Raw genomic sequence first — 24,097 nt, 5'->3', positions numbered from 1 at the left:
ACGTCTTTCTTGGTCAATCTCGTCAAAGGAGCTACGTAATGTCACGGGCAGGCAGGGCGGACAGGTAGGTGCGGGCGATCAGGTAACAGGACAGAGTATATTGGCTATCTAGTCTTCCAGGTACGGGGTAGCAGGTGGTTGTTGACGAAGACGTAGCTCGAGGAGCTACATATCGGAGACTGCAGAGATTTCGCGTAGATATACGCGCGCGAGGCGCTCGGCCCTCGCGCCTTCACGTGACAGGGGTCATGACTAAGCGACAGCCCAGTGGCTGTCCTTCAGGTCTGTGACAAACGGAATATATATACGAAAAACGCCCATTACGATTTTATTATTATTTATTATTTTTATTTATATAATAAAAGGTATAATACCACTGATTTGACGCTATTATACAGGTATACCGCCCACGTTAAATATAATGGTAAAATCCGGATGCGGAACGCAATGCACCGTTACAATTATTTAGCATTATTCTTTTTTTTTTTTTTGTAAATAAATATACGCATTTAAAATACGGCGTTAAAACGCTGTACAATAAAATTATATAACAATTGAACCGCAATGCGATATTGGGGTTTAATTGGGGGGTATATTGCATTAAATAATTAATAGAATTTTGGTATTATATAACGACAGGAGTTTAATTAGCGCTAAAAACACCATAAAAGCGTTGTTATGCTTTTTAGGTTAGATAGCACCACGAACAACAATACAGGGCTCTCCTACCCAATTAATCTGCCTGCACGTGAACGTTGGTGTGCGTCAAAATGCTTACAGCGCAAGTGGGGAAACTAAAACGTTATTACACTATTGCTAAATGCAGTATAATCCGATCAATTTGCAAACTGCAAACGAAAGCTTTGCAGACTACCTACCATACAACGTGCGATAATGTCTAGTTCTAGTCTAATATGTGAAGTTTTTGATTAATTAGGTAGACTTTGGCGGCTCCAAAACCGACCCAATAATTTTGCGATAGAGTATTGAGTTTACTTGGTACCCACCTTCATTCATCCCAGGGTCTCGCAGTTCGGCCTTGGATGCCATCTTTGTTCGTTTCTAGAACTCGTGAAATGTTCATCCCTGTGCCGAAAACGTGCTTCGACAAAGTTACGCTAGCCAGACCTCGCGTGCAAATTCCACACTGCCTGGCATTTTCTCAATTTAGACGGGCTCGGTTCGGCCTCGGGGCTAAGTCAGCTGTAGATCATGCCCTCCTCCGCTTGCCCAGTCTTTAACAATGTGGAGCAATTCAAACCGCGCTGCCTGGTTGGCCCGTTAGGGCTTCCCGTCCGTCGACTCGCGACTTCGCGCTTCACCTTAAGGCCGGGCAGCGAATTGTCCATCACTTTATGGCCCGCCCGCTCATATCGTCTTTCGGCCGACGGGATCGAAAACTGTTGTTTTTCTTTAGCAATGTAGCAAGGGGTCCAGCTAGAACTAGTCCACCAGATCTGATCGCTGCTGTATGACTGCAATCGGTGTGTTCAGATTTGGTACCAATTTGGCCTATGACTGCCGAATCAAACCACCCCTTTCATCATCACAATTTGGTCAGCCCTGTCAGCGTTTCGAGGCCCCCCCTCATGATCCGCGATTCGTTGCGATTTGAAGCGCGAACATTGCATAGAGGAAAATAGTTATATTAATACCAGCTAGACTCTTCTTGTTCACTTCATTCCATCTGCAATCAGAATAATCCCATCATTCATCACCTCTTCAAACAAACATTCCAGTTTGAGATAACCGCCATCGTACGCAAGCAGGCAATCAGCAGTTTGTTTGACATTTGTCGTACGCTTCCGTCGTCGATATACAAATTACAGTTTTGTGGTTAGCCTAAACGAAACCGAGCCGACAGCCTTACTTTTTCGATTATAGCTTGGAGTCTACTCGCCACCAACACAAACCAACCCAGAATCACAGGCACAATGTCAGGCGAGAAATTACAACCAATTTTCGATCACGACAAGGGCATGGACACGTCGAGCTCCTCTGCCGTGCTAAGTCAACACACGAACCCATCATCAACTTCCATCAAAGAAACCATGGAGAGCTCCAAAGCAAATGGCGATGCCGAAAAGGGAAACATCAGCGACAGCGATAACGCCCCGATCCCATCTGGACCGCCAGCGGGCCCTGCTCCCGGCTCCGGGTTCCACCCCTCCGACTTCCCAGACGGAGGTCTCGAGGCCTGGCTGGTCGTCTTTGGCGGTTTCTGCGCACTGTTCTGCACCTTTGGTCTGGTCAACTGCATAGGCGTCTTCCAGACATACTACGTCCAGGGCCCTCTGGCCTCGTATGGCCAATCAACGGTCTCGTGGATCACGGCGATGCAGGTCTTTGGCATGGTGTTTGGCGGCATCGTCTTTGGCAGGCTGTACGACTCGTACGGCCCCAGGTGGCTCATTATCGGCGGCACTTTGGTCTACGTCTTTGGCCTCATGATGGTCAGCCTCTGCACCGAGTACTACCAGTTCTTCCTCGCGCAGGGCATCGTCAGCGCCATCGGCTCCAGCGCAATCTTCAACTCGGTGCTCCCGACGCTCGTGGGGTGGTTCTTCAAGCGCAGGGCGGCCGCGTTCGGCATCACCGCCGCCGGCTCCTCGCTCGGAGGCGTCGTCCTGCCCATCATGATGAACAAGCTCATCCCCCAGATCGGCTTCGGCTGGACCATCCGCATCGTCGCCTTCATCTTCCTCGCCCTGCTGGGCATCTCCGTCGTCACCGTCAAGTCCCGCCTGCCCCCGCGGCCCAAGCCTTTTGTGCTGGCCGAGTACACGGACGCGTTCAAGGACCCCGTCTACGCCCTCACGCTGGTGGCCAACTTCCTCTTCTTCTGGGGCATGTTCCTCCCCTTCAACTTCATCATCCTGCAGGCCATCAAGGCAGGCATGGACCCCAAGCTCGCAGAGTACCTGCTGCCCATCATCAACGCCGTGTCCATCTTCGGCCGCATCCTGCCCGGCATCGCCGCCGACAGGTTTGGCCGCTACAACATGATGATCCTCATCACGGGCCTGTCCGCCCTCTTCACCCTCGCGCTCTGGATCCCGGGCACCTCCACGGGGGCCATCATCGGCTTCGCCATCGTCTTTGGCTTCGTGTCGGGTGGCTTCATCGGCATGGCGCCCACGCTCATCGCCCAGATCTCCGACATTCGTCAGATCGGCGTCAAGACCGGCTTGGCGTTTGCCGTGCAGTCCTTTGGCGCCCTGACCGGATCGCCCATCGCGGGCGCCATTGTCAACTCCCAGGGAGGGCAGTACATTGGTCTGCAGCTGTTTTGCGGTCTGACCATGGCCGCCAGTGTCGTCTTCTACCTTGCGGCGAGGTCAAAGTATGGAGGCGTCAAGTTGATGCAAAAGATATAGATGTGTTTTCTTGTTTAGCGGTTCCCACTCACCTATGGGCGTCTTTACGCAACTCTTCTAGTGTTATAATATTCTCTCATCAAAAAGCGTCGGCTCATAGGGATTATACCCATTCTGGCAGCATACATGTGATATTACAGACGGCATTAAATAGACTAGATAATGCATCCAGTTGTGGCTGCGATGAAGGCATAGCTTTGTCTCATCTGACAGGTTAGCAACACGAATCGAAATGACTTCACTCCATTCCTTTCGATTGTACGCCTCGGCGATGTGCTCAGGGGTGTCACGTGAGAGGCACGTTGGTTTCCGTTTGCAGCAGGAACCCACTCCATCCATCTACGTCATCGCCTGCTCCATGGCTGACAGCTTTGTTTGCTCTTTCGCGTGACGATCATTGTCCACCAGATACTTTTCATAATTGAACAAATAAGTTGATTCCTTACCTGTTCTGAGCTGCAATTCGATCAATTGCGCATATCCGGAAACAAAAGCAATCACAAAAATGGCCGAAGTTGCAGCTGGAGCCCTCGCGGCGGAGCAGGTCATCATGACGGGCGTCGAGGCTGGTGCTGCAGTCGCCGTTGCCAAGCCCACGCAGCCGCTCAAGGCTTCCCTCAACCAAATCATCCTACCGGTAGATGATAAGGCCGTGTGAGTTCCCTAGACGATACAAATATCTACTCTCAAAGTGCTAATCAAATATCTGCTGGCTTCTATAACAGACAATCTGATCTGGCAAGGACTCACCACACAGTCACCTGCATTGGCGACCGAGCCTTCATATTCGGCGGCCAGCTAGCAAGCGGCCAGCTCTGCAACACAGATGTACACACGGTTGCTTTATCTGCTACAGAGCCGGAGCCTGCAAACCCCGACGGCTATGTCAAGGTCTCCGAAACCCAGAGATACAGCGCCCAGAGGTACAGCCGTTACCCGGCCTTCCCGCTCAAGGACGCGACCACAGGGCAGACCTTGCTCCCGGCGCCAAGAACCCGCCACGCCGCCACGGCTCGGGGCGACTACGTCCTGATTCACGGCGGTCTCGATGCCTCTGGCACGGCCACCTCGGCCGCCGAAAACGGCACCGAGAACCCCGCCACCATCTGGCTGTGGGACTCGGGAAGCCTGAAGTGGGCGCGCATCAACGCGACTGTGCAGATCGGCGCCACGTTTGCCCCGCGCTGGGACCACGCCATCTTTGTCGACCAGGTGCAGGACATACTCATCCTACACGGCGGCCACACCGAGACGGGACCCTCGGCGGAGACGTGGCTGTACGACTTTAACTCGCTCACGTGGACGGAGCTGCCCTCTGCGCCGGTCGCGTCGCTTGCGTCAAACATTGCCTATTCCAACGGGACATTGTTCTCGGTCTCGGGCGGAGATGGCGAGCTGGGCGGATCGGTCCACTTCCTGAAGCTGGGCCACTCGTCTGAAGACCGTGAGAAGCCGCTGTCCTGGGAGACGGTCGACTTCCCATCCAACCCTCTGACTCCGGGGCCCCGCATCCGGACCGGCGGCGCACTCGTCCCTGTGTCGACGGGCTCCGGCAGGCGGTTTCTCGTATACATGTTTGGCAGCACGGAAAAGGCAGCGACGACGGTGACCGGAGACGTCGGCCCTTCCATCATCAGCAGCACGAGTCCTGCGCAGCCATCGATGCTCCCCGAGCACGACCAGCCGCTCTACTCGGACATTTGGAGCCTGCAGCTGCCGTCGGAGGGCTTGACGGCCTCGACCATCAAAGACGCGATCCGCGACAAGATCCCCGGCGTCAGTTCGGGCGCCATGACGTGGTCAGAGGTCGAGGTCCTCCCCAACGAAATGGTCGAGCACGAGGGCAAGGCGCACCCCGGACCGGTTGCGTTTTTCGGTGCCGCGGGCTGTCTGGATGAAAAGGGTGTGTTTTTCTGGGGTGGGGCCAGCGCCGATAGGAAGGTGCAGGATGATGGATGGCTGGTCAAGATTTCGTAGATTCTTGTCGCTTGTAATTGTTGGTATGGGTTAGCATTGCAATTTTAGTCAGGCGACAGCATTGTATTGACGAGATGCAAAGATTCAGAAATTCGCGCATCTGTGCTGGGTATATATTGCTGCAATTGAGACAACCCCTTATACGAGGGTGTGTCGTATAGGGGTTAGTACACTTCGTTGTGGCCGAAGAAACGCAAGTTCGAGTCTTGCCACGCCCAAAATTTTGCGTTCTTGACTGATTATTTTTGGCCTTGGTATATGTACCATATAGACGCCGTCTGGCCAGTCCAATCGCACAGTTTGTTTTTTTCTTCCCTACACCATCTGCTGTTTATTGACATTTTATCGGGCAAAAAGTAGAGGGTATAAAGGATTTTTTTCTTCTGCAATTGTGTCACACTGGGTGTTGGTCATTGCGAATTCCTCCAGGCTTTTGGTGCCCCTTATTCTGACATATGGGGCTCTCATCACACCGAAATCGCCTTGTTTTACAGACAAAGATTAGTAGCCCCTCCTCGGTTGTGTTGCTCTCACCCTTCTGAGAGAAGAACGAATTTCGCTTCTCTCGTATAGATGAATCGGGCCTTGATGCTATCGAATTTTTATTTTATTTTGTTAGCTTTCTTTTCCTCCCATTTTTCTTCTGGCTTCAACCAAACCGACAACCACCACGATGCCCACTATAACAACTCCAAGAAATATAAGAATATGGTCGACAAATTGCTTCCTCTTTCCTTCCTGGACTGTGATATTTGATGGCATTATCGATGCACTCATTTTGACCCGCGGATAACGGTTGTTTGTATATGCTGCCTGTCCGTGAGCTTTGCCTTGGCCGAACTTTACGGTGGCTGTGTCCAATGGTGCGCGGTTTTCGTACAACGTATAGGGTATTTTCATTGCCGGAATTAAGCAGAAAGACCTAATTTCATTTCCAAAAATACCAGACTGCTCTGTATCCATGAGATCGCATACAGTTCAAGATGCGTTAGGTCAAACTCACAAGTCAAGTCTGGTAGTGGCATCAGGCACGAGTTCGAGGGGCTGAATTTTATCAGTCAGATCAGGTGTTGCAACGAACTTGACATGAAGAAAAGATAGAGAGCTACATGTGGGAGGTCTGGCCTAGACCGTAACAAACAGCCTGATCCACTATGCGGCTGCCACCTCGGCATTTCCCTCTTCTTTCTCCTACGGTGCTAGACCTCTTCCTTTCATCACCACTCGGATCGAGCGATGAGTCAGGCCACACAGCCTTTGTGCTTCTCTCTATATCCAGCTTCAGGACATCAAGGACCTGCTACTCAAAAGATCCCTAGTTTCCACCTTGGTAAGTCAGCGGCATCTTTCGGCGACGTCAAAATCTTGCTGCAGTGGGCTTTTTCTCCAAACAATGCTAACTTACCGTTGCCCGCGAGATCTTTCTTTATCACAGTCAGACAACAAAAAGATACCAGTACAGGGAGCCAGCCATGTCTCCAACAAACCTACAGATTGGTGACCACACCAGCCACGGTAAGCATCTAGAAACTATAGATGGTTAACGATGATGTTCCCGACAGAATCTGACCAACACGACAAGCAGACCTGGGCTTCACGCAGGCCGTGCTGCAGTTCGCCCCACAGAACCTTACCATGGCTCTCCTCCATCCCGAGATTGTATGTCGCCATTCCCCAGCATCTCTTGGTTCAGCGACTGTCATGCTCTTACTGATAATATGCCGGTGTTTCGTACATAGATGGCCACCGTGTTCCCTTATATCCGTGCCATCCAAGGCGACGGCACGATCCTGTTCCACGAGCAGCACATGGGTCGAGTGGAGGAGCCGGCGTGGACGCCTTTTCCGTGGTGCTTGGTCTAGATGACTGCAGTCCCGGTGGCCACCGCCACATACTTCGCCACCACGTACTTCCACGGCCTGAACTAGGTTTAGGTGGCTTTTCTTCCGGGCTCATCAAGTCAAGAATGCTCGAGGTATCCTGGAAAAGATAGACCTAAGAATTCAGAGGAGGACCCAGATACTGGACCGAAAGTTATGGCAAAGTTGCAATACAGAGGATGAGGGAAGCTTTGCAAGTTACCAAGTTCCAGTACAAGCTAGAAAAGTCTAAACAGCTAGGTCTAGCAGTCGTTGGCAATTACCCAGCTCAAGTCAAAGATTCTGGTGTCTCTAGCTTGATGAACGATGGTACATCATTTTTTTGCCCTGCCAAAATCCTGTGATCAATTCGAGACTGAAGCGCCTCGCTCTCGTAAGTTCTTTGCGGAGTGAGTTGGCAGGCTATATTCATGCACCAGAGATCTACAATGCCGTTAATCCATTGACCTATCGCAAAAATAGAAGCGGCAGTCCGCATAGTTTGAGTTTTCTCAGGCTGACAGAAACCGGTAAAGAACTTTCGACTCTGGAACAGCAGTCAATGTTCGGCACACAAAGGGCAAGCCACAACGAAACAAAAACCTCTTTTTTTGCTAGTCCAAAGTCTTTCATCACCAGTAGGCAAAGGCTCAGATATTCATCACGTTAGGCTTCCTCTAGAACAAGTCTCTCTGAGACCAATACGGACGAGTGAGGTACCCGGCAACATCTTCACAATTCCCGCGTCCGCCACTCCAGGCCTGCTCTTCCTCCAGCACCTGCTCCCGACCCTGGACGCGCGGAGCTGCACCGGGCCTGGGATATTGCTGCAACCTGAGGCGCGAGGACTGTCATCTTCGAGAGCACCAGCACGGCCATCTTCAAGGAGGACCCTGAGGCGCGTGAGCTGGCTGTTTGGGAGTTTGCTGTCGTGGATCTGGTGCCGGTCGGCGAGGGCGAGGGAGGGTTCGACGGCTTCAAGGCGCGCAGCGCCATTACTTGCATGGCCGCGGGCGCCTGCCTTGTTTGGGCAGCAGGTTGGTCAAGCTTGAAGGTTATTTTTTTGCCTTTGAATCTATCCACTGACAGAGGATGCGCGGTGTTTTGCTTTGCAAGTCATGTCTGATTCGAACTTGATTGAGTTTGTTCTTCCACATCAAAACACGTACTCCAGGCATCCTTCCAACTCCAAAAAAACAAACTCCAATGCTATGCTTATACCTTCCAATAATCTAGATGCGTCTGTCAAGATCGCGAATCGAGCTTGATGGCAAAAATCCTGAATCACTATTCGTGATAGTTTAACACAGATTTCAGACGAGTCTCCGGCTGAACCAGTCACAAAAAAAAACACACACTACTCGCCAAGTTACATGCCTCCCGTGAATCCTCCATTTTGCGCAAACCGTAGCTGAAACTCTCGCAAATCCGCCCACGTCCTCAACTCTTCTTCTTCGTCCATCGGCGTCATGACTCCGGCGCCGATCTGGGGATCCAACGACTCGGCTGAAGCGGGCGGCCGTCTGCTGCTGGCACCTGGCCCGCCCGTCTTCTCCAACCTGATGAGTATGTCAACAAAATGCTTCAGCGTCTCTTCAGACTTGACCGCCACCGGGCCTTTACGTTCTGGCGCGTCGGCGAGGAGCGTCGAAGCGACCTGGCGGATTTTGTTGATGATGGAGGGTCCGTTGGGCTCCATGTTACGCTGCGTTATGGACGCGAGGACCACGAGCAAGTTCTGTACTATACGTTCGCGTTCAATGGCAAACTCGTCGGGCTTGTCGACTCCGTCAACCGTAGTGGAGGGCCTGTTTGCCGCGTGTTGGTCGGTGGTGTTGTCAGACCCTCCATTTGCATACATTCCTCTTGAGTGATGCGCATCTCTAAGCGTAAAGCATCGTTCCACGTAATACGACAGTGTTGATAGTAGTGAAACATATATGTTGGACTTTTGTATCTCCCATTGGAGAAGCCTTCGACGTTCTGGCTGGTTCACAATGACATGTCTGACGTCATTGGCCGGCTGCTGGTTGGGGTATGCCGGTGGAAAATACTGGTACCCTGGCGCGTCTTCGAAAAGATCCCGGTGCGTTCCTTGAATCTTGGAAAAGTCAAAGTTGAGTGCCGAAGCGTTGTTGTCGGACCCTGTCGGCTTATCGTTCACAGGCGAGAGGTCAATATTCAGTCGGAGTTCTGGCGGCAAGTTGTCAATGGCATGCTTTACCGCCTGAATGCAGCCGGCGAGGAGATCCTCCTGTTCCCGCAAGGAAATGCTACCGATCCCGTAGGACAGCTCAACAGCCACAAGCGGGTTCATGGTTGAGTATATCCTGATACCGGCGTTGAAACCGGCTATCTGAGAGACTGTACCTGGAGGCTGCGGCCGAATCTCAGTCTCTGTGATGTACTCATCGTCGACCTCGGCGGGGAATCCTGGAAACGATTCACCAGTCGTTGGGGGAGGGAAAGGTATTTCCCTAGTTGAAGCTCCCAGCTGAACCATGGACCTGACGCCCACCATAACAACCCAAAAGATTCGCTTGCCCATCTGATCGTGTATGTGGTTCCTTGGGCTTGTTTGCCCCATCTCATAATTATCTCCAGCTGCGCCCAAAATTTGAGGGTTGCGCCTGGCAAGATGGAACCCTAGCTCTCGCACTATCGTCAATGTTTCGGACATGAAACGACGACAGGCTTTCCACTGCATGGTGTAACCACTGGCAATTGCAAGCAAGTAACTTGTCGAAGCATCCTCGATGGTGTATGACTCCTTCACTGCAAATGTATGCCCCCTAGCCCTTAGTGCAACGTCGCGACAATGATCTATCATCACTATTGCTCTAGGGAAAAGGTCAGCACCACGTTGGGATTTGAGATGCAGGCGTGCAGCACGTGGGAACGACGCGACAAGACACCCTATCATGCTTGCGAGCAGACCCAGGAAGACTGGATTTGTTTTGTCTTCCCTGTTCTCGAACGCACGGCGGAAGCTAGGTTCGTGAGGAAAAGGTATCAAGGGATGAATATAGGTATAGTAGTCGTCAATGAGCAGCTCCAGCATTGGCCACGGCGCAATAGACTCTGCGCCGAGCATTTGTCCTTGGTTCGCCTGCTGGGCCCCTGTAACAGGAGCGGTGCTTTGCGAGACTTCAGGACTCGCGCTGGCCGGAGCAGCGACAGCGGGCGTCTCCGGCGAGTTGTTCCAGCCTGGATTGGGTTCAAGACGGACGCGTTTGGCCCTCGCTGCTTCGGCATGTTTGTTGGGCGGTCCGCGACGTTTCATCTCACGTCTGTACGTACATTCTACGTTCAACGAGCTACATGGCTTACACGGGGGCCCGGCTTCATCGCACTATGACAAGGTGGAAAGCATGCATTAGCGAGGTGCACTTCTACCAGACTCGGCGATCTAATGACTTACCTTGACCTTGCGCGCGCTGCACATATCGCACGCCCGTCGCAAGCGCGTCTGCTTTGTAGGCATTGTGGCCCCGGCCGGAGGCGAAGGGCCAGCGGCACTACCGGGCGATGGCGCTGTCGGCGAGTATGGCAAACCATCGTAACCTGATGCAGCCTGGCTGTCGGGGCTCGTGGCGGGGTATGGGGGATGCTGCTGTTGCTCAAATCCATGCGGTATCGGGGCTAACGGTGGGTAGTGGTGCTGCTCCCGAGGCTGTTGGGAAATACCGGCGTCCTGGATAGCTGGCAACGGAGTGGGCCCGGCAGCGGTGGTTGAAGTCGCAGTGGCGGCTTGAAGGATTTGAAGACTATGTTGCGCCGAAGCCACAGTCGACTGCGCCGAGGACTCATATCTAGGCGTCACCGGGGAGGGGAGTCCCTGAGATTGCGCCGTCTGTCGGGAATTGGAGTGGACATCGGATTGCGATGCTCGGCGTTGGTGGTTTTGGTATTGCTGCTGGTGCTGTGTCGCACTGGTTGCAATGGCATGGAGAGGTGAAAGTCCGGGCAATTGCTGTTGTGGTCGTTGTTGTTGCTGCGGCTGTGATGTCGAGGAATCGGCCTCGGCACTACTCCTGCCGCCACCGACCAAATTCACAACACCGCCATCGTTGGAGGGCGGCGCGTAGCTCGAGGACATGCTCGGAACGGCGAGCCCCGAGCGATGGGCGCAACCGATGCGAGCCGGCGCGCGCTAAATGGCTGGCGCGGGTCTTGTTTCCAAATGTCCGACTCTGATTGCGCGCCGCATTGAGCGACCAGAGGCTGCTGCAATCTGAATCCGGGGTAGGCACAGATAAGCAAGACAGGCGAATTGTCGGTTGTTGTGCGGTAGAATCACGGGTGATTGTTCGGCTAACGATGAGTGGATCAGGGGCAGCGAACGGTTTGTGCGGGTTTCCCCATGGGCATTGATTGAATGATTTGATTGATTGGATTGACTCTCTTTGCCTCTGGTGGCCGGGCTACCTCTGACAGGTCGGCCGCGCCTGCTGGTCATGTGATCTCGGTGGGGGCGGGCAATTGCTTAGGTGCCTTGGTGCGAAAGGACTGGTAGACTCCGCCTAAGCTAGCTTTCCGTGGACAAACCCCAACACCTATGGACACCCAAGGATACCTACGCTCATACATGGCTATTTTCGCTTCGATCGCCAAAGTTTCACCAGCCTGCTGCTCTTAACCGGTGTCCCAGACGTCAAATTGCCATAGAAAGAAATTATTGACATCACAGGACAGATCAGTTTGACCAGAGATACCAACGTTCGACACAAATCTGAATAACAAAAAACTTGGCAATCACTGATCAAGCTTCTGGGTCCCAGATTAGAATCATTATACAATAGACTGCCTAGAGTCTTGGGAATGCTTGTCTGATGGCGTGCCGTTCGTTTACCTTTCTTGGCCTTTTTGAGCGAAAATCTTGGTCATGTCTAAACAAAGGTCCTGGTCGAAACAACCTTCAACGAGTCGCCGACAGCGTGCCATCCACTCAACGCATCAAATCATTGGCTCCCTGACTTGACCCGTTTGGCATCCACTCGCTATTCAATGCATTTTTCAGCCCGGTTTGAACCCCGTTTGAGCCTGGAGCAACGCCAAGACTTTGGGCACAGTCGCCCTGTGCTCCTTTTAGGTGGTGTCGACATTGGTGAACAAGCTTCTTTCGATCATGTCCCCGGCCCATTAACGTTACGATCCTTGCAGACCTAGACCTTCGCCGAGCTTTCTTTCCTCTTTGGATCGCCATATCCCATGGTTGATGGATCTTTGCTTGTTTCCTGACTGCCAAGCTCGCGGATGTTTTTCATGTGAGGATCATGCAGCCCTCGTTTTGATGCCTCTTCAAGCGACAGGTACCATTCCCCAGTTACATGTCAGAATGTCATCCCTTGACTTGACAATATCGTTGTCGTTGAGGGAGCCCCATGGTCTAGGCCCTGTGATCCCATATGGAGAGTGAAAACTTGGGATGACAGGGTGAAGGTCTAGATTTAGAACTTGTCAAGTTACCAAAACTGCGTATATATTTTGAAGGCTTCCTTCCCACCCTCCATTTTGGCCAAGAGCTCTTTCCCACTCAGAGTCCTTTCAGTGTACTCATCTGGGCCTTGTTTTTTCTTGTCCTTTTCTTTTCAAGCTTTGTTTCATTCCAGGGACCGGTTTCCTTTTTCTTGTCTTGTTTTATTTTTATTTTTTTCTTTATCTTTTTCGAATTTACTCAGTTCAGTATCACTCGTCGATCGAGTGATCTTCGCCAGCGGCATCTTACATCATGCACCTCTCCACAACCTCATTATCCCTTGTGCTCGTCTCCGGCGTAGCGGCATCACTACCAGGGTTCCAGCCAAGTGTTGGAGGTTACAGTGTATGTGAACTTACAACCCCCGGGCTATGGTCCTGTCATACTTCCCAACAGCTTCGTGTACTGACCAATCTTGCAGGGTGGCCTTGCTAGTCGAGCCTCCATAACCGTTACAGAAGGCGGCAAGGATGGCGGCAAGGTCGTGCAGGAGGAGAAGTTCAGCCGAGCCGACATCAGCGTTGGCGGCAGTCGGGTAGCTGAAGCAGAAGACAACAAGGCCGTGAAGGAGGGAGAAGAAAAGTTCAAGGGCAATTTGGGCATCACCATCGACCCCAAGACCGGCGCCAGCAATTCTGGCGGATCCCTTGGCATCACCAAAGGCTCCGACGGGAGCTTGTCGGTTGGCGGTAAGAGTGGCATCAACGTTGGTGCTCCCGCCGAGAAGCAAAGCAAGAAGAACGCTGAAGGTGCCGCCGCAGAAGGCGGCGCTGCCACTCCCGGCAGAGAGGCTGCCGCTCCCGCAGAGGCCGAGAAAATAGCCGCCGAGCCCGCACAGGAGGGTGGTAAGGAGGCTGCCGCTCCCGCCGCTGGTGCTGGTGCCGAAGCTGGTGCCGGCGCTGCCGCTCCCGCCGCTGGTGCTGGTAAAGAGGGTGCCAAGAAGAGTGGAAAGGAGGCTGCCGCTCCCGCCGCTGGTGCTGGTGCCGAAGCTGGTGGTGGTAAAGAAGGTGCCAAAAAGGGTGGTAAGGAGGCTGCCGCTCCCGCCTCTGGTGCTGGTGCCGAAGCTGGTGGTGCTAAAGAAGGTGCCAAGAAGAGTGGAAAGGAGGCTGCCGCTCCCGCCGCTGGTGCTGGTGCTGGTGCTGAAGCCGGTGCCGGCGCTGCCGATCCCGCCAAGGGTGATGGAAAGGGCAAGGGCGGCGGTGGTCTGCAAAGCCTCAAAGACCTGATCACCTTGCTCACCGGTGGAGGGAAGAAAAATAATGCTGCAGGAGAAGGCGCCGCGGCTGATGGCAAAAAGAAGGCGGGAGAAGGCGCCGCCGCTGGAGGAGGTGCCGCCGCCGAGGGAAAGAAGGCTGGAGAGGGCGCCGCCGCTGGTGACAAGAAGAAGGGTGGAGAAGGCGCCGCTGCTGGAGGTGCCGCCGCTGGTGACAAAAAGGCGGGAGAGGGCGCCGCTGCTGGTGACAAGAAGGCTGGAGAGGGCGCCGCCGCTGGTGACAAGAAGAAGGGTGGAGAGGGCGCCGCCGCTGGTGACAAAAAGGCGGGCGAGGGCGCCAAAGCCGGCGCCGGTGCCGCAGCAGGTGCCGGAGCAGAAGGTGGTATGAAGGGTGGAGCCGCAGCGGAGGGTGCCAAAGCCGGTGCCGGTGCCAAGGCAGGTGAAGGTGCCAAAGCCGGTGCCGGTGCAGGAGGCGGCATGAAAGGTGGAGCCGCAGCGGAGGGTGCCAAAGCAGGCGAGGGTGCCAAAGCCGGCGCCGGTGCCGCAGCAGGTGCCGGAGCAGAAGGCGGTATGAAGGGTGGAGCCGCAGCGGAGGGTGCCAAAGCGGGTGAGGGTGCCAAAGCAGGCGAGGGTGCCAAGGCAGGTGAAGGTGCCAAGGCAGGTGAAGGTGCCAAAGCCGGTGCCGGTGCCGCAGCAGGTGCCGGAGCAGAAGGCGGCATGAAAGGTGGAACCGCAGCGGAGGGTGCCAAAGCAGGCGAGGGTGCCAAAGCCGGTGCCGGTGCCGCAGCAGGTGCCGGAGCAGAAGGCGGCATGAAAGGTGGAACCGCAGCGGAGGGTGCCAAAGCAGGCGAGGGTGCCAAAGCCGGTGCCAAAGCCGGTGCCGGCGCAGGTGCCGCAGTAGGTGCCGGTGCCGGAGCTGCGGGCAGCGCTACTAACCCGGGCGGCAATGTGCTTATCGCAGGGTTCACGTTCCTGCCCGACGGCAGCGTCGTTTCCCCAGACGGTACCGTTCAAAAAATGAACTAAAGCCGTTGAGCAGACTACAGAATGAGAGAATACGATTGTGTCGAACACACAGAGTAAAGACCGGTTTCTTGTTTGAGATCTATACACAGAGTTCGTTTCGCATTTGTCAATAGTTCTAGAGAGAAAACAGGTACACCAGCCCTGATTGATTGAATGCCACACGTTTTGATGATTACGATGGCAATCGCACGTTTCGTTTTGTTTCCGTTTTCCGATGAACAAGCACCAAGACCGGGTGATCTACAGTTGAGGTTCTCATCAACTTGCAACCTAGAACATGCCGGTGGTGCTAGTGCTGGCCGGGCGAGTGCATGAGCCATATGTGGGAAGCACGTAATGAGGTAGAGACGGCTTGACAGATAGGTTTTTAGGGTTTTTTACCCAACCATTGAGCGTTAACTCCGGGTTCTGTCGACAGCGATCTAATAAGCGTGCGACTTCGCGGGGTCGGATTTTAGTTGCTTCTGTAGATCCACGAAACTGTCGGTGTGAGCCGGATCAGTGTACAAACCATATGCAGGACATGAACCTCGCCACGCCGGCGCGGAGTTCCCCAAACTCCGCACAAAATAATATTTTCCTCCTGCTTTGAGGCGGGGGAAACAGATAAAGGCTACTTACTGCCCACCCTACTTCAGCTGAAGAATTTTGAGTCTGTTGATGTCATCTGAGCTTTAGAACTAGTCTAGTCCAATCACTCAAGTCTGTCAGAGTTCATCAATCGCCTTACACACAAGAACCAAAAAGAACAACGAAAACAGAAACAAAAACCCAAGTAAAAAAAATGGGCGACACATCCTTAGCCGCAACAGCTGCAGCGGCCCTCTTCAGGGTCGACGGCATCGTCGCCGTCATAACCGGAGGCGGCACGGGCATCGGGCTCATGATGACCAAGGCGCTGCTCAACAACGGCGCGAAAAAGGTCTACATCCTCGGCCGACGCATGGAGGTGCTCGAAAAGGCCGTCGAAGAGTGCGGGGCCGCCGCCAAGGGCGTGGTCGTGCCGGTGCAGTGCGACGTCACGTCCAAGCCGTCCATCCAGGGCGCGGTGGACGTGGTGACGTCCGAGGTGGGCTACGTCAACCTCGTGGTGGCCAACTCGGGCGCCTTTGGGCCGCCGAACCGCTACGACCCGACCAAGACCATCTCGGAGCTGAGGCAGACGCTGTTTGACGACGTCGACATGAACGAGGTGACGCAGACCTTCCACATCAACGTCACGGGCGCCTATTTCACCATGCTGGGCTTCCTGGAGCTGCTCGACGCCGGCAACAAGTCGGCCGTCGACAAGGGCACGTATGGTGCGCCGCTGACGCCTGGTGGGACGGCGCCGTCGATCCAGAGTCAGGTGGTTTTTAATGCCAGCGTTGCTGGTTATCTCAAGTCCATCAGGTCGCCGCCTTCGTACGGCGGGAGCAAGGCTGCGCTCCTGCAGTTGACCAAGGTTGCCGCGACCATGCTGGCGACGTATGGAATTCGTGTCAATGGACTGGCTCCAGGATGTAAGTTTTGCTTTTGTAATCGCTGCATTGTTATGCATTTCTTTGTCGGATAGTGCTAATTTTAATGTCAACCCCTATACAGTATTCCCCTCAGAACTGGCATCCGTCCTCATTGGATCAAGGAATCCCGAGACGGAGAGCCCTGACCTTCCTACCTTTATCCCCGCTAGGAAGTTTGGCGGCGACGAGGAAATGGGAGGGACCATACTGTACCTCGCTAGCCGTGCTGGCTCCTACTGCGATGGACTTATCCTGGTGGTGGATGGCGGCCGGTTGGCGTTTACCAATTCCACATACTAGGCTACCGTTCTGAGCTTAGATTCGTGTCTATAGATACTGAGAATGAAAAGTCTAAACTGAACAATGCCCGAAAATATTCTGTCAAGTGCCTTGCTGTCAATTCCATGTTAGCTTTGTTTTTATCCCAAAACGATTAGCCAGCAGCTCAACCCACCTAATCCGAGGATGTCACACGCAAATCCAGGTCCGATTGGAACTGAAGGTCTTGAGCCCCCATCTTTGTTTCGGAATAGATAAAATCTGTATTCCAGAAAGAAAGAAAAAAAGGATCCGAGATATGCACGCCAAACGGTCAAAGGCCAGCCTCAAGACGCCTCTACGTACCATTGACACTGGTGGGCCAAGTACTTGATGCATGAACATATCTGCCGCCTTGAAGATACCAGGCTCTGAACCTCAGAATCCATCTTGACCCGGTGCTAATAAACCGTCTGCTGGCCGTGTGCATGCGGCTACTTTCGGTTCAGGTGAGGTTTGCCCGCTACTAGGTCAGTTTGCGGCTCTCGACGCTGTCGCGTCTGGCGCATTGATGCCAGTATCAGGTTGTGGAGGGCCACAGCTGCACTAAACTACGTAAATTGCAGACTCTCTGGGTTCTGTCGCCTAACGACTGGGGAATCAGTGATAGTCAGTCGGGAGTGACCCCTGACTCGGGAAAGAAATTGCGTCCGAATATACTCCAGGGATTTTCGCTTTTCAGAGATCTGAAGGCTGTTCCCAAATAGAGATCACTCTGGAAAAAGGTAGGAGTCGACGTCTTGTATTTTATGTCAACATCCACAGTCTTAATATTCAGGTGGCACCATGGCAGCCGTGGCACTGGATGGTGCGTCCTTGCTATGCATCATAGGATGGTGTTCGAAAGTTGCCCAAAGCGTTGCGCTGTCAAGCCAAACTATATTAACTGGATCGCAAAAATGGTCCCAATAAATGCTCCATGTCTTCTCACAAAGGCTCCTTTCCCGCAGGCTGCGATTTCGCAAGTTCCCAAGCTCGCATGACAAGAGTGCGAACGAGATCTTCCTTTCCAGCCATGTACGGTTTGATCTGCAGCAGTTGATGTGAGAGTTTGACTCTCGCGGTGGAGCTATGAAAGTATGCGACCAGCGCGCTTCGCAAATGGTCGGAATCGGCTGAGCCCAAGAGGCCTTCCTTGTAGTTAAGAATAATTTCCGCATACTTTAGCCCTTCATAGGTGCCCGTCTGGACCAATGCGAGAAGCGCCAGGTCAGTGTTTCCAAAAGAATCTTTTCCTGAATTATCGGTGTGACTGTGAAGGCTGAGGACGCCGTGGAGAACTTGCAGACTGCCACTGCGTGACACGATCGCCAGCAGGCCCGCCCTACTAAAGTGGTGGACTGAAAGAAGCGATTGCATGGGTTTCCAATCCGTAGGGGGCTCCGTTGGCGTGGCTCCAAGGGCTGCGAGCCTTCTGAAAACATTTATGCTCCTCTCTGTTGCTGCAACCCATATTGGCGGCATTTCGATACCCTCAGTACCTTGAAATGTGGCTACCTTTTCTAACAGAAAAAACACGACTTCCTCATGGCTGTTTTTGATTGCTATGGTTAGTGGCGTGATGCCATTCATGTATGGGAAAGGCTTGGCATCGGCGCCCAGGTCTATAAGTAATTGCACGACGTCTTTGTGACCGCAGCAGGCAGCGATCCATAGAGGGGTAGGTGCCACGTCTCCGAGACTAGTATGGCTTTTGTAGCTCTCCCAGGCGTCAACCGGTACACCTCGCGATATGAGCCATGTTATAGCGGCGGTATCGCCCAATGCGGCGGACAACCACAATAGCCAAGGTGTGTTGGTAAATTTGTCGCAAGGGTCAAGCTCCTTTCCAAATCCCCGCAGGCTCTGGATGTAATCGCTGATCAGACTGCATCTCAACCCATGCTGCCAGTGGGGCTTATAAAAAAAGAGGCGGGACTTGTCGAAACCGCTCGCGTGTCTGAGGCAGTATTGTCGTAGGCGTTCGAAGGCATTTAGGACGTGAAGCTCAAACATAGACGCCGTAAGCATCCCGGGAGACTTGATGAGCAGATGCATGATATCAATCCGACCGTCCTGTGCCGCATAGCCGATGACAGAGCTCGGGATCAGGTGCGGCGAGATAGCCCAGATGTTGACCCTATCATTGCGCAGTAGCGTAGTGACCATCTGCCAGTTCAAGTATTGCGCAGCAAGGACAATTGGCGGTGTCTTCCCCTCATCACCATTCATTTCGAGGTCACCCCGCGACGAGAGGGCCTCTGTCAATCGGTCAAGCTGGCGAGTCCTCGCCAGGATGCAGAGCGTTGGGGTTGGTGGCGAGTGCCAGGGGCCCTCGTGCAGGCTCCTGGCCGTGATCTGTGGCAGCACAGCCACCGCCAAGGTTTCTGACTGATACTTTTTGTCCACTGTTTCACTTCCCTCCTCGATAGGGAACCCAAGTTCATCTAATGGCTCTAATGCATTATTGATCGCAAAGTCGAACAGTTGTGAGCAAAGCGACGGCAGAGCATCGACCAGAGCATCCAGTCCCCAAGATGGCAATGTATCACGACCCACATCTATACCGCGTATAGAAAGCAGGTACACAATTGTTCGCTGAATCACATCATGTAGGGATACCTCGTAGTCAGGAACAATCATGTTTGGCGTGGCAGAATCAGACGCCATGCCGAGCAGTGCGTAGATTTTATCTCGCTCGTCACTGGCCTCGCTGTGGCCGGCGAACTTTGCAATCAGCAACTCCAGGTCATGTCGCTCCTTCCACCAGGAGCTTGCACGCAAGGGCCCCGGCATTATTTCCAGGACGGTCTGCTTGCCCTTGGCGATATCGAACCCCATGAGCATTGGCATCACGGAAAAGGTGCGTGAGGGGACGGATCGACGGCCGTACATGACGAGAGCAGATCTGGCGTTAACAGCTTCTTGGAGGATCCAGATCCTCCTGAACCACGGCGCTTCATAAAGCTGCGGAATCATGGCAGTGAGCTCAGGCGAGAGTTTCGGGTGGTGAAAGATACAATCGCTGTCGTTGAGGTCCTCGACAAGCCCAGCCAGCTCTGCTCGCCAGGCCTCGGTGGAGCTTCTCCTATAGTCACGCCTGACGATGACTCTCTGATCTAAATCATTCATCCAGCTCAGGATTGCATCTGTATGCTTCGATCCCGGGCCCAGCCATATGAGCACTCGGTCCGCGTTCTGGTAGGTCAGGGTCATCTGTCCAACCTGATGTCCACGTTCACGAACATCCTGCTGGTTTATACAAATCGCATCCACCCAGAGAACTCTATCCTCATTTTCGAGCCTCAAATCTCGCAGTGCCTGGTAGAGGTTCGATGTGACGAGGTGAACCTTGCCGTTGAGCTCAATCTCATGTTGGTGCGTCGCATCTCCCCATGTGTAGGATAGGGCCTCGTAAGGCACACCTTCAACCTGGTGAAGAAATGTTTCGAATATCTCGCACCGAATGAGCTCAGTGTCTCCTTTGTCAGCTGAAGCGGGGAAAAGACGGAACAGTCGAATGGCATCTGTTGCGAGGTCGATTGCTTTGTATGTGTAGATTTCGGCCATGTTGACATTTAAAACGCCAGTCTGATTGACGACGCTTGTGTCGCAACATTGAGAAGAGTTCAAAGAGGCCGAGGGTCTAGTTCTATTCTAGAAGATGTGTGGTATTTCGGTTGCTGTTTATGTCGTGGCGCAGCTTTCTAAATGTACCCATGTACCTGCCATAAATGCTACAAGAGCGTTTGCCAGCCCAGCTCATGTGGAAAAACACTGGCCTACAGTCAGCAGTGCTTCCGACGCTCCTGCCACGTTTTTCTACCCAATCGCAAATATGTGCTATCCACCCACTCGCCGCCAATCTCAAAAGTCTTCTCCTTGGTATCGTACACCACAAAACCCAACTTGCCCAGGACCCTCAACGAAGCCTCATTCCTCGGGTCGACGTCGGCCACAATGAGGTCCCCAACCAAGCTTCTCTCGTTGTCGCCGCCAAAGAATAAATGGTCGATCACGAGCGACACGGCCTCGGTTGCCAGCCCTTGTCCCCAGAACTGCCGTGCAATCATGAAGCCGATCTCCTGGTCGCGCCAAACTCCAGCCTTTCCGATGGGCTGCAGGCTCAGCCGGCCCTCTGGTGTGGCTGTTTTCAGGCAAATGATAAAGTCTGTCACACCATTGCACGGCGCCGCGATCATTCCGTTCACCCACTTTTGTGTTTCTGCGACGCTTGCATGTGGAAGTGTTGACCTATTTTTATGAGTGTTTAATATTACGAATTCGCCACGTCCCTTCCTGAAGATATGCGATTCTTTTTTTCTTCTATGGAAAAGCGATGTTGGCGTGTTTTGGTGGATTGAAGAAGAGCATACCAATACTTCATAACGTCCGCATGATTGAATGCAACATGCAGGTGTGTTGCATCTTCGGGCCTTGCTCCGCGCAGCACTAGTCTGGCCGATGAGAGTTGGGTTTGGCGCTCCGCTTTTGGACCTCTAGCGGCAGTCATGTCGGCATGGTCGTACACAAGCTTGGATGTGAAAAACAAAGATTAAAAGAAAGGCATGAGCCCACGGACAGAAGAGATATATACAGAAAACAATTTCAAGAACAAGATCAAGGTGAGGCAGATTGGCGACCCAAGTCCATGACATCGGCGGATACCAGCCTTGAAGTTGCGGTGAAGCAGTCATATAACAAACATACGAGATACCGGCATGTCCAAATATGACTCAGGCCCACAGGGGTCAATATCAGCTTTCCTATCAATCACATCACATTTTTTTTTACCGGGTGAGTCGAAACACAAGAATAACAACGATAATTAACCTATACTAAACCAACAGTGGAAATGGTCCGGCCTGGGCCAATGACAAACCGCATCAGAACTTTGGCAATTGACCGGCGAGTTTGTGTGCGTGAAAAAAAGTGAAACAAACTAAGATGCGAACTCCGGGCAAGACATTTTTCAAAGGAAAATAAAAAAAGAAACCCCAAAAATGACACCAACAGGTCAAAAAACGACTTGGAAAAAAAAAACATCACCCACATCCAACATTACCACATGAGAGCAGCAGCAACAACAACGCCCAACGAAACCAATCCCCGCAGCAGCGCATCCCCAGAAGCCAACAAACCTGCGGCTCCGTTGGCCTGGACGGGAATATCCTGTGTGCCGTTGGTCCTGCCGGGGCTCCAAGGCGAGACGGTGACGTGGCTGACGGGCACGAGGATGGTGCGCGTGATGGTGTCCTCGATGATGATGGTGGTGGTGCTCATGGCCGGGTCGTAGTAGCGCGTCGACGTCGACGGCGCCATGGTCGTCGTCATGCGGCCGTCGGCGCACGGCTCCACCAGCGGCACGATGGTGATCTCGATGAAGATCTTCCAGCCTGCGGGGAGCGCGCCCAGGCCGCCCGTCGGGAGCGCGTAGCCGCCGCAGGGGCCGTTGGTGCAGGTCGTGGTCGTCCAGGTCGAGGTGGCAGTCTCGGTCACGACTGCGGCCGCGTCGTCGCCGGCGGCGGAGGTTGTGCTGGTCAGCGTGCCGGTGGCGGTGCTCGCCTCGGTGCCGCCGCCGGGGAGCACGCCCTCGTCGTCTGACATGCTCATCGACATGCTCATGGAAAAGGTGCTCGGGGGAGCAGTGGGGACTGTGCCGGGAGCCGTGGTCGAAACAGTGTCAGGGCCGACACCCGGAGAGGTCACAACAGGGGGGGTTGGCATGATGTCAGACTCGGTGACCGTGACAGGGGTAGAAGGAGTGGCCTCGGGGGTGGTGGCGCTCTCGGTCACCGGGGGCTCCGGGGGGAACGGCTCGTTGAGGTTGAAGATGGCGTAAAAGTTGTAGACAGACGGGCTGGCTTGGGTTCCGCCGCACGCCTCATCTGGCAGGTCCGGCTGAGCCCCGGGGCAGACAATGTCGCACTCTTCCTGGTTCTCGCGGAACTCGCCGTCCAGATCGGCGGGACCACAGTAGCATTGGCTGGCGGGACGTGTGAGGTCAGCAAGGGAAAACGGATGGGGAGTAAAACGGCGTTCAAACTTACGTTCCCTGGGTAGCAGCAGTGCCAAAGTTGTTCTCGTAGCAGTAGGTCGAGCAGACGACCTCATTGTTGTTGACAAAGGTCACCGGAGGAGACAGGCCCGAGAAGTCGGCAGCGATACAGCCCAGCGGAATGTGAGCCCAGTCTTCACCGGCGACTTGGGCAAGTGCACCGGTCGTCAGCACGGCAACGCCGGCGAGAGCCTGCTTCTTGGTGAGAAGCATATTGAAGGGACAGCGTGTGGTCCTTTTACACAGTCATGCAATAAGCGTCGGAAATGTCGGCAACGTATAGATAGAACGGGAAAAGAGCGAGCCGAAGAGATCGAAAGCAGAAGCAGGTGCAAAAAGAGTGACAAAGGTCGGTGGGTTTCGACTTGATATGGATGATCGGGAGCACGAGAGAAGAAATCAGTCCTCACGGCAACGGGTCGGCATAGCCTTCTTTTATCTTGCTCCAGGCCATCTCGAGATCAGCAAGTGGCTTGCACAAAAGAAGCGTGGGATATCATCAACCAGGCTAGGCGAGTCTCAAATTCCACCCTCACTCAAGATCCAACGCTACTCGACCATGGTCCATGAGACATTGGCATTCGTTGATAAGCACACCGGGCAACGGTGAATATGCCAGCAAAGCACCAGCTGTACATTTTTTTGGACCAGACCGGGGCTTGGAATTCTACACACGCCATGTTATTTCTGCAGATTCCGGAGAGACACCCAAAAGAAAATCAGAGGGCCTGCCAGCCACCACCACACAGGTTTGCAGGTAAGCCAGCCTCTGTTGTACAGATTTAGAAGCAGATTGACTCTTCCGCTGTCAAAAAAACACGAGAAGCACCCGGTTCTGCTACGAAAAGCACGTAACCATTTCTCCGAGAAGCAGCTAGTTTTTGCTCCGATCAGCCACATCGTATTCAACGGCTATTTTTTGCAGACAAAAGCAAAACAGTCGCCCAGAAGTAATAATCTCTTTGCCAACGTGTAAAGCAAAGTACTCCCTACGCTCACCACCGGCGCACTCACAATATTCACAGGCAAGAAACTAACAAAAAAAAAACACTCTTGTTGCGAGTTGTGTTGGACGCCACTGGCATTTGTCTTTGTTGTGATGTCGAATTTCATGGCATGCAACTGCTGGAACGTAGGCGGGCATCAACCCCTTCTATTTGCGGGTTAAGGGAGGGTAAACTTGATTGTCGAGTTGGAGGAAGACTCGATTCCAATTGCTCGCCACTACCCTTCCATTCCCGACCAAAGCCAACTTCTCTGATCACCATCAATGCCTTGCAATCTGGCAGCCGGTGCGAAGGGATGGAAA

At 53.5% G+C, this 24,097-nt stretch overlaps 10 protein-coding genes and 1 non-coding gene across 11 annotated transcripts; 6 read left to right on the top strand and 5 right to left on the bottom strand.

Annotated features, from left to right (window-relative positions):
- The first annotated feature begins 1,405 nt into the window (after window positions 1-1,405).
- On the top strand, window positions 1,406-3,727 carry MGG_03411 (riboflavin transporter MCH5). Its single transcript, XM_003716482.1, has one exon. It carries the CDS (start codon window positions 1,935-1,937, stop codon window positions 3,375-3,377), a length of 1,443 nt encoding a protein of 480 aa, XP_003716530.1. The 5' UTR covers window positions 1,406-1,934; the 3' UTR covers window positions 3,378-3,727.
- An 11-nt stretch (window positions 3,728-3,738) lies between these two features.
- On the top strand, window positions 3,739-5,445 carry MGG_03412 (uncharacterized protein). The gene is made up of 2 exons (XM_003716481.1): window positions 3,739-4,031; window positions 4,103-5,445. The coding sequence occupies exons 1-2, from the start codon at window positions 3,883-3,885 to the stop codon at window positions 5,352-5,354; spliced, it is 1,401 nt and encodes a 466-aa protein (XP_003716529.1). The 5' UTR covers window positions 3,739-3,882; the 3' UTR covers window positions 5,355-5,445.
- Window positions 5,446-5,500: 55 nt separating this feature from the next.
- On the top strand, window positions 5,501-5,572 carry MGG_20189. Its single transcript has one exon. It is a non-coding gene; the product is annotated as a tRNA-His (tRNA).
- A 1,254-nt stretch (window positions 5,573-6,826) lies between these two features.
- On the top strand, window positions 6,827-7,216 carry MGG_17096 (uncharacterized protein; the record flags this gene model as incomplete). The annotated part of the gene is made up of 3 exons (XM_003716480.1): window positions 6,827-6,869; window positions 6,940-7,013; window positions 7,094-7,216. 3 exons carry the CDS (start codon window positions 6,827-6,829, stop codon window positions 7,214-7,216), a joined length of 240 nt encoding a protein of 79 aa, XP_003716528.1.
- Window positions 7,217-7,797: 581 nt separating this feature from the next.
- On the bottom strand, window positions 7,798-8,333 carry MGG_15271 (uncharacterized protein; the record flags this gene model as incomplete). The annotated part of the gene is made up of 2 exons (XM_003716479.1): window positions 7,798-8,230; window positions 8,301-8,333. 2 exons carry the CDS (start codon window positions 8,331-8,333, stop codon window positions 7,946-7,948), a joined length of 318 nt encoding a protein of 105 aa, XP_003716527.1. The 3' UTR covers window positions 7,798-7,945.
- Window positions 8,334-8,582: 249 nt separating this feature from the next.
- On the bottom strand, window positions 8,583-11,312 carry MGG_03413 (uncharacterized protein; the record flags this gene model as incomplete). Its single annotated transcript, XM_003716478.1, has 4 exons — window positions 8,583-10,045; window positions 10,151-10,420; window positions 10,544-10,565; window positions 10,635-11,312. The coding sequence occupies 4 exons, from the start codon at window positions 11,310-11,312 to the stop codon at window positions 8,583-8,585; spliced, it is 2,433 nt and encodes an 810-aa protein (XP_003716526.1).
- Window positions 11,313-12,872: 1,560 nt separating this feature from the next.
- On the top strand, window positions 12,873-15,134 carry MGG_14465 (uncharacterized protein). Its single transcript, XM_003716477.1, has 2 exons — window positions 12,873-13,037; window positions 13,114-15,134. Exons 1-2 carry the CDS (start codon window positions 12,945-12,947, stop codon window positions 14,929-14,931), a joined length of 1,911 nt encoding a protein of 636 aa, XP_003716525.1. The 5' UTR covers window positions 12,873-12,944; the 3' UTR covers window positions 14,932-15,134.
- Window positions 15,135-15,447: 313 nt separating this feature from the next.
- On the top strand, window positions 15,448-16,814 carry MGG_03414 (short chain dehydrogenase/reductase family protein). Its single transcript, XM_003716476.1, has 2 exons — window positions 15,448-16,433; window positions 16,516-16,814. Exons 1-2 carry the CDS (start codon window positions 15,716-15,718, stop codon window positions 16,731-16,733), a joined length of 936 nt encoding a protein of 311 aa, XP_003716524.1. The 5' UTR covers window positions 15,448-15,715; the 3' UTR covers window positions 16,734-16,814.
- Window positions 16,815-17,007: 193 nt separating this feature from the next.
- Window positions 17,008-20,307, bottom strand: MGG_03415 (uncharacterized protein). The gene has a single exon (XM_003716475.1). It carries the CDS (start codon window positions 20,298-20,300, stop codon window positions 17,679-17,681), a length of 2,622 nt encoding a protein of 873 aa, XP_003716523.1. The 5' UTR covers window positions 20,301-20,307; the 3' UTR covers window positions 17,008-17,678.
- A 211-nt stretch (window positions 20,308-20,518) lies between these two features.
- On the bottom strand, window positions 20,519-21,243 carry MGG_03416 (acetyltransferase; the record flags this gene model as incomplete). Its single annotated transcript, XM_003716474.1, has 2 exons — window positions 20,519-20,984; window positions 21,107-21,243. The coding sequence occupies 2 exons, from the start codon at window positions 21,241-21,243 to the stop codon at window positions 20,519-20,521; spliced, it is 603 nt and encodes a 200-aa protein (XP_003716522.1).
- Window positions 21,244-21,791: 548 nt separating this feature from the next.
- MGG_03417 (uncharacterized protein) lies at window positions 21,792-23,046 on the bottom strand (the record flags this gene model as incomplete). The annotated part of the gene is made up of 2 exons (XM_003716473.1): window positions 22,781-23,046; window positions 21,792-22,716 (listed from the first exon to the last, which is right to left on the bottom strand). The coding sequence occupies exons 1-2, from the start codon at window positions 22,999-23,001 to the stop codon at window positions 21,792-21,794; spliced, it is 1,146 nt and encodes a 381-aa protein (XP_003716521.1). The 5' UTR covers window positions 23,002-23,046.
- Between the last annotated feature and the right edge of the window lie 1,051 nt (window positions 23,047-24,097).

Source organism: Pyricularia oryzae, chromosome 4, assembly GCF_000002495.2.
Source record: "Pyricularia oryzae 70-15 chromosome 4, whole genome shotgun sequence".
Lineage (NCBI taxonomy): Eukaryota > Fungi > Ascomycota > Sordariomycetes > Magnaporthales > Pyriculariaceae > Pyricularia > Pyricularia oryzae.
This window is presented reverse-complemented; position numbering and strand designations above follow the sequence as displayed.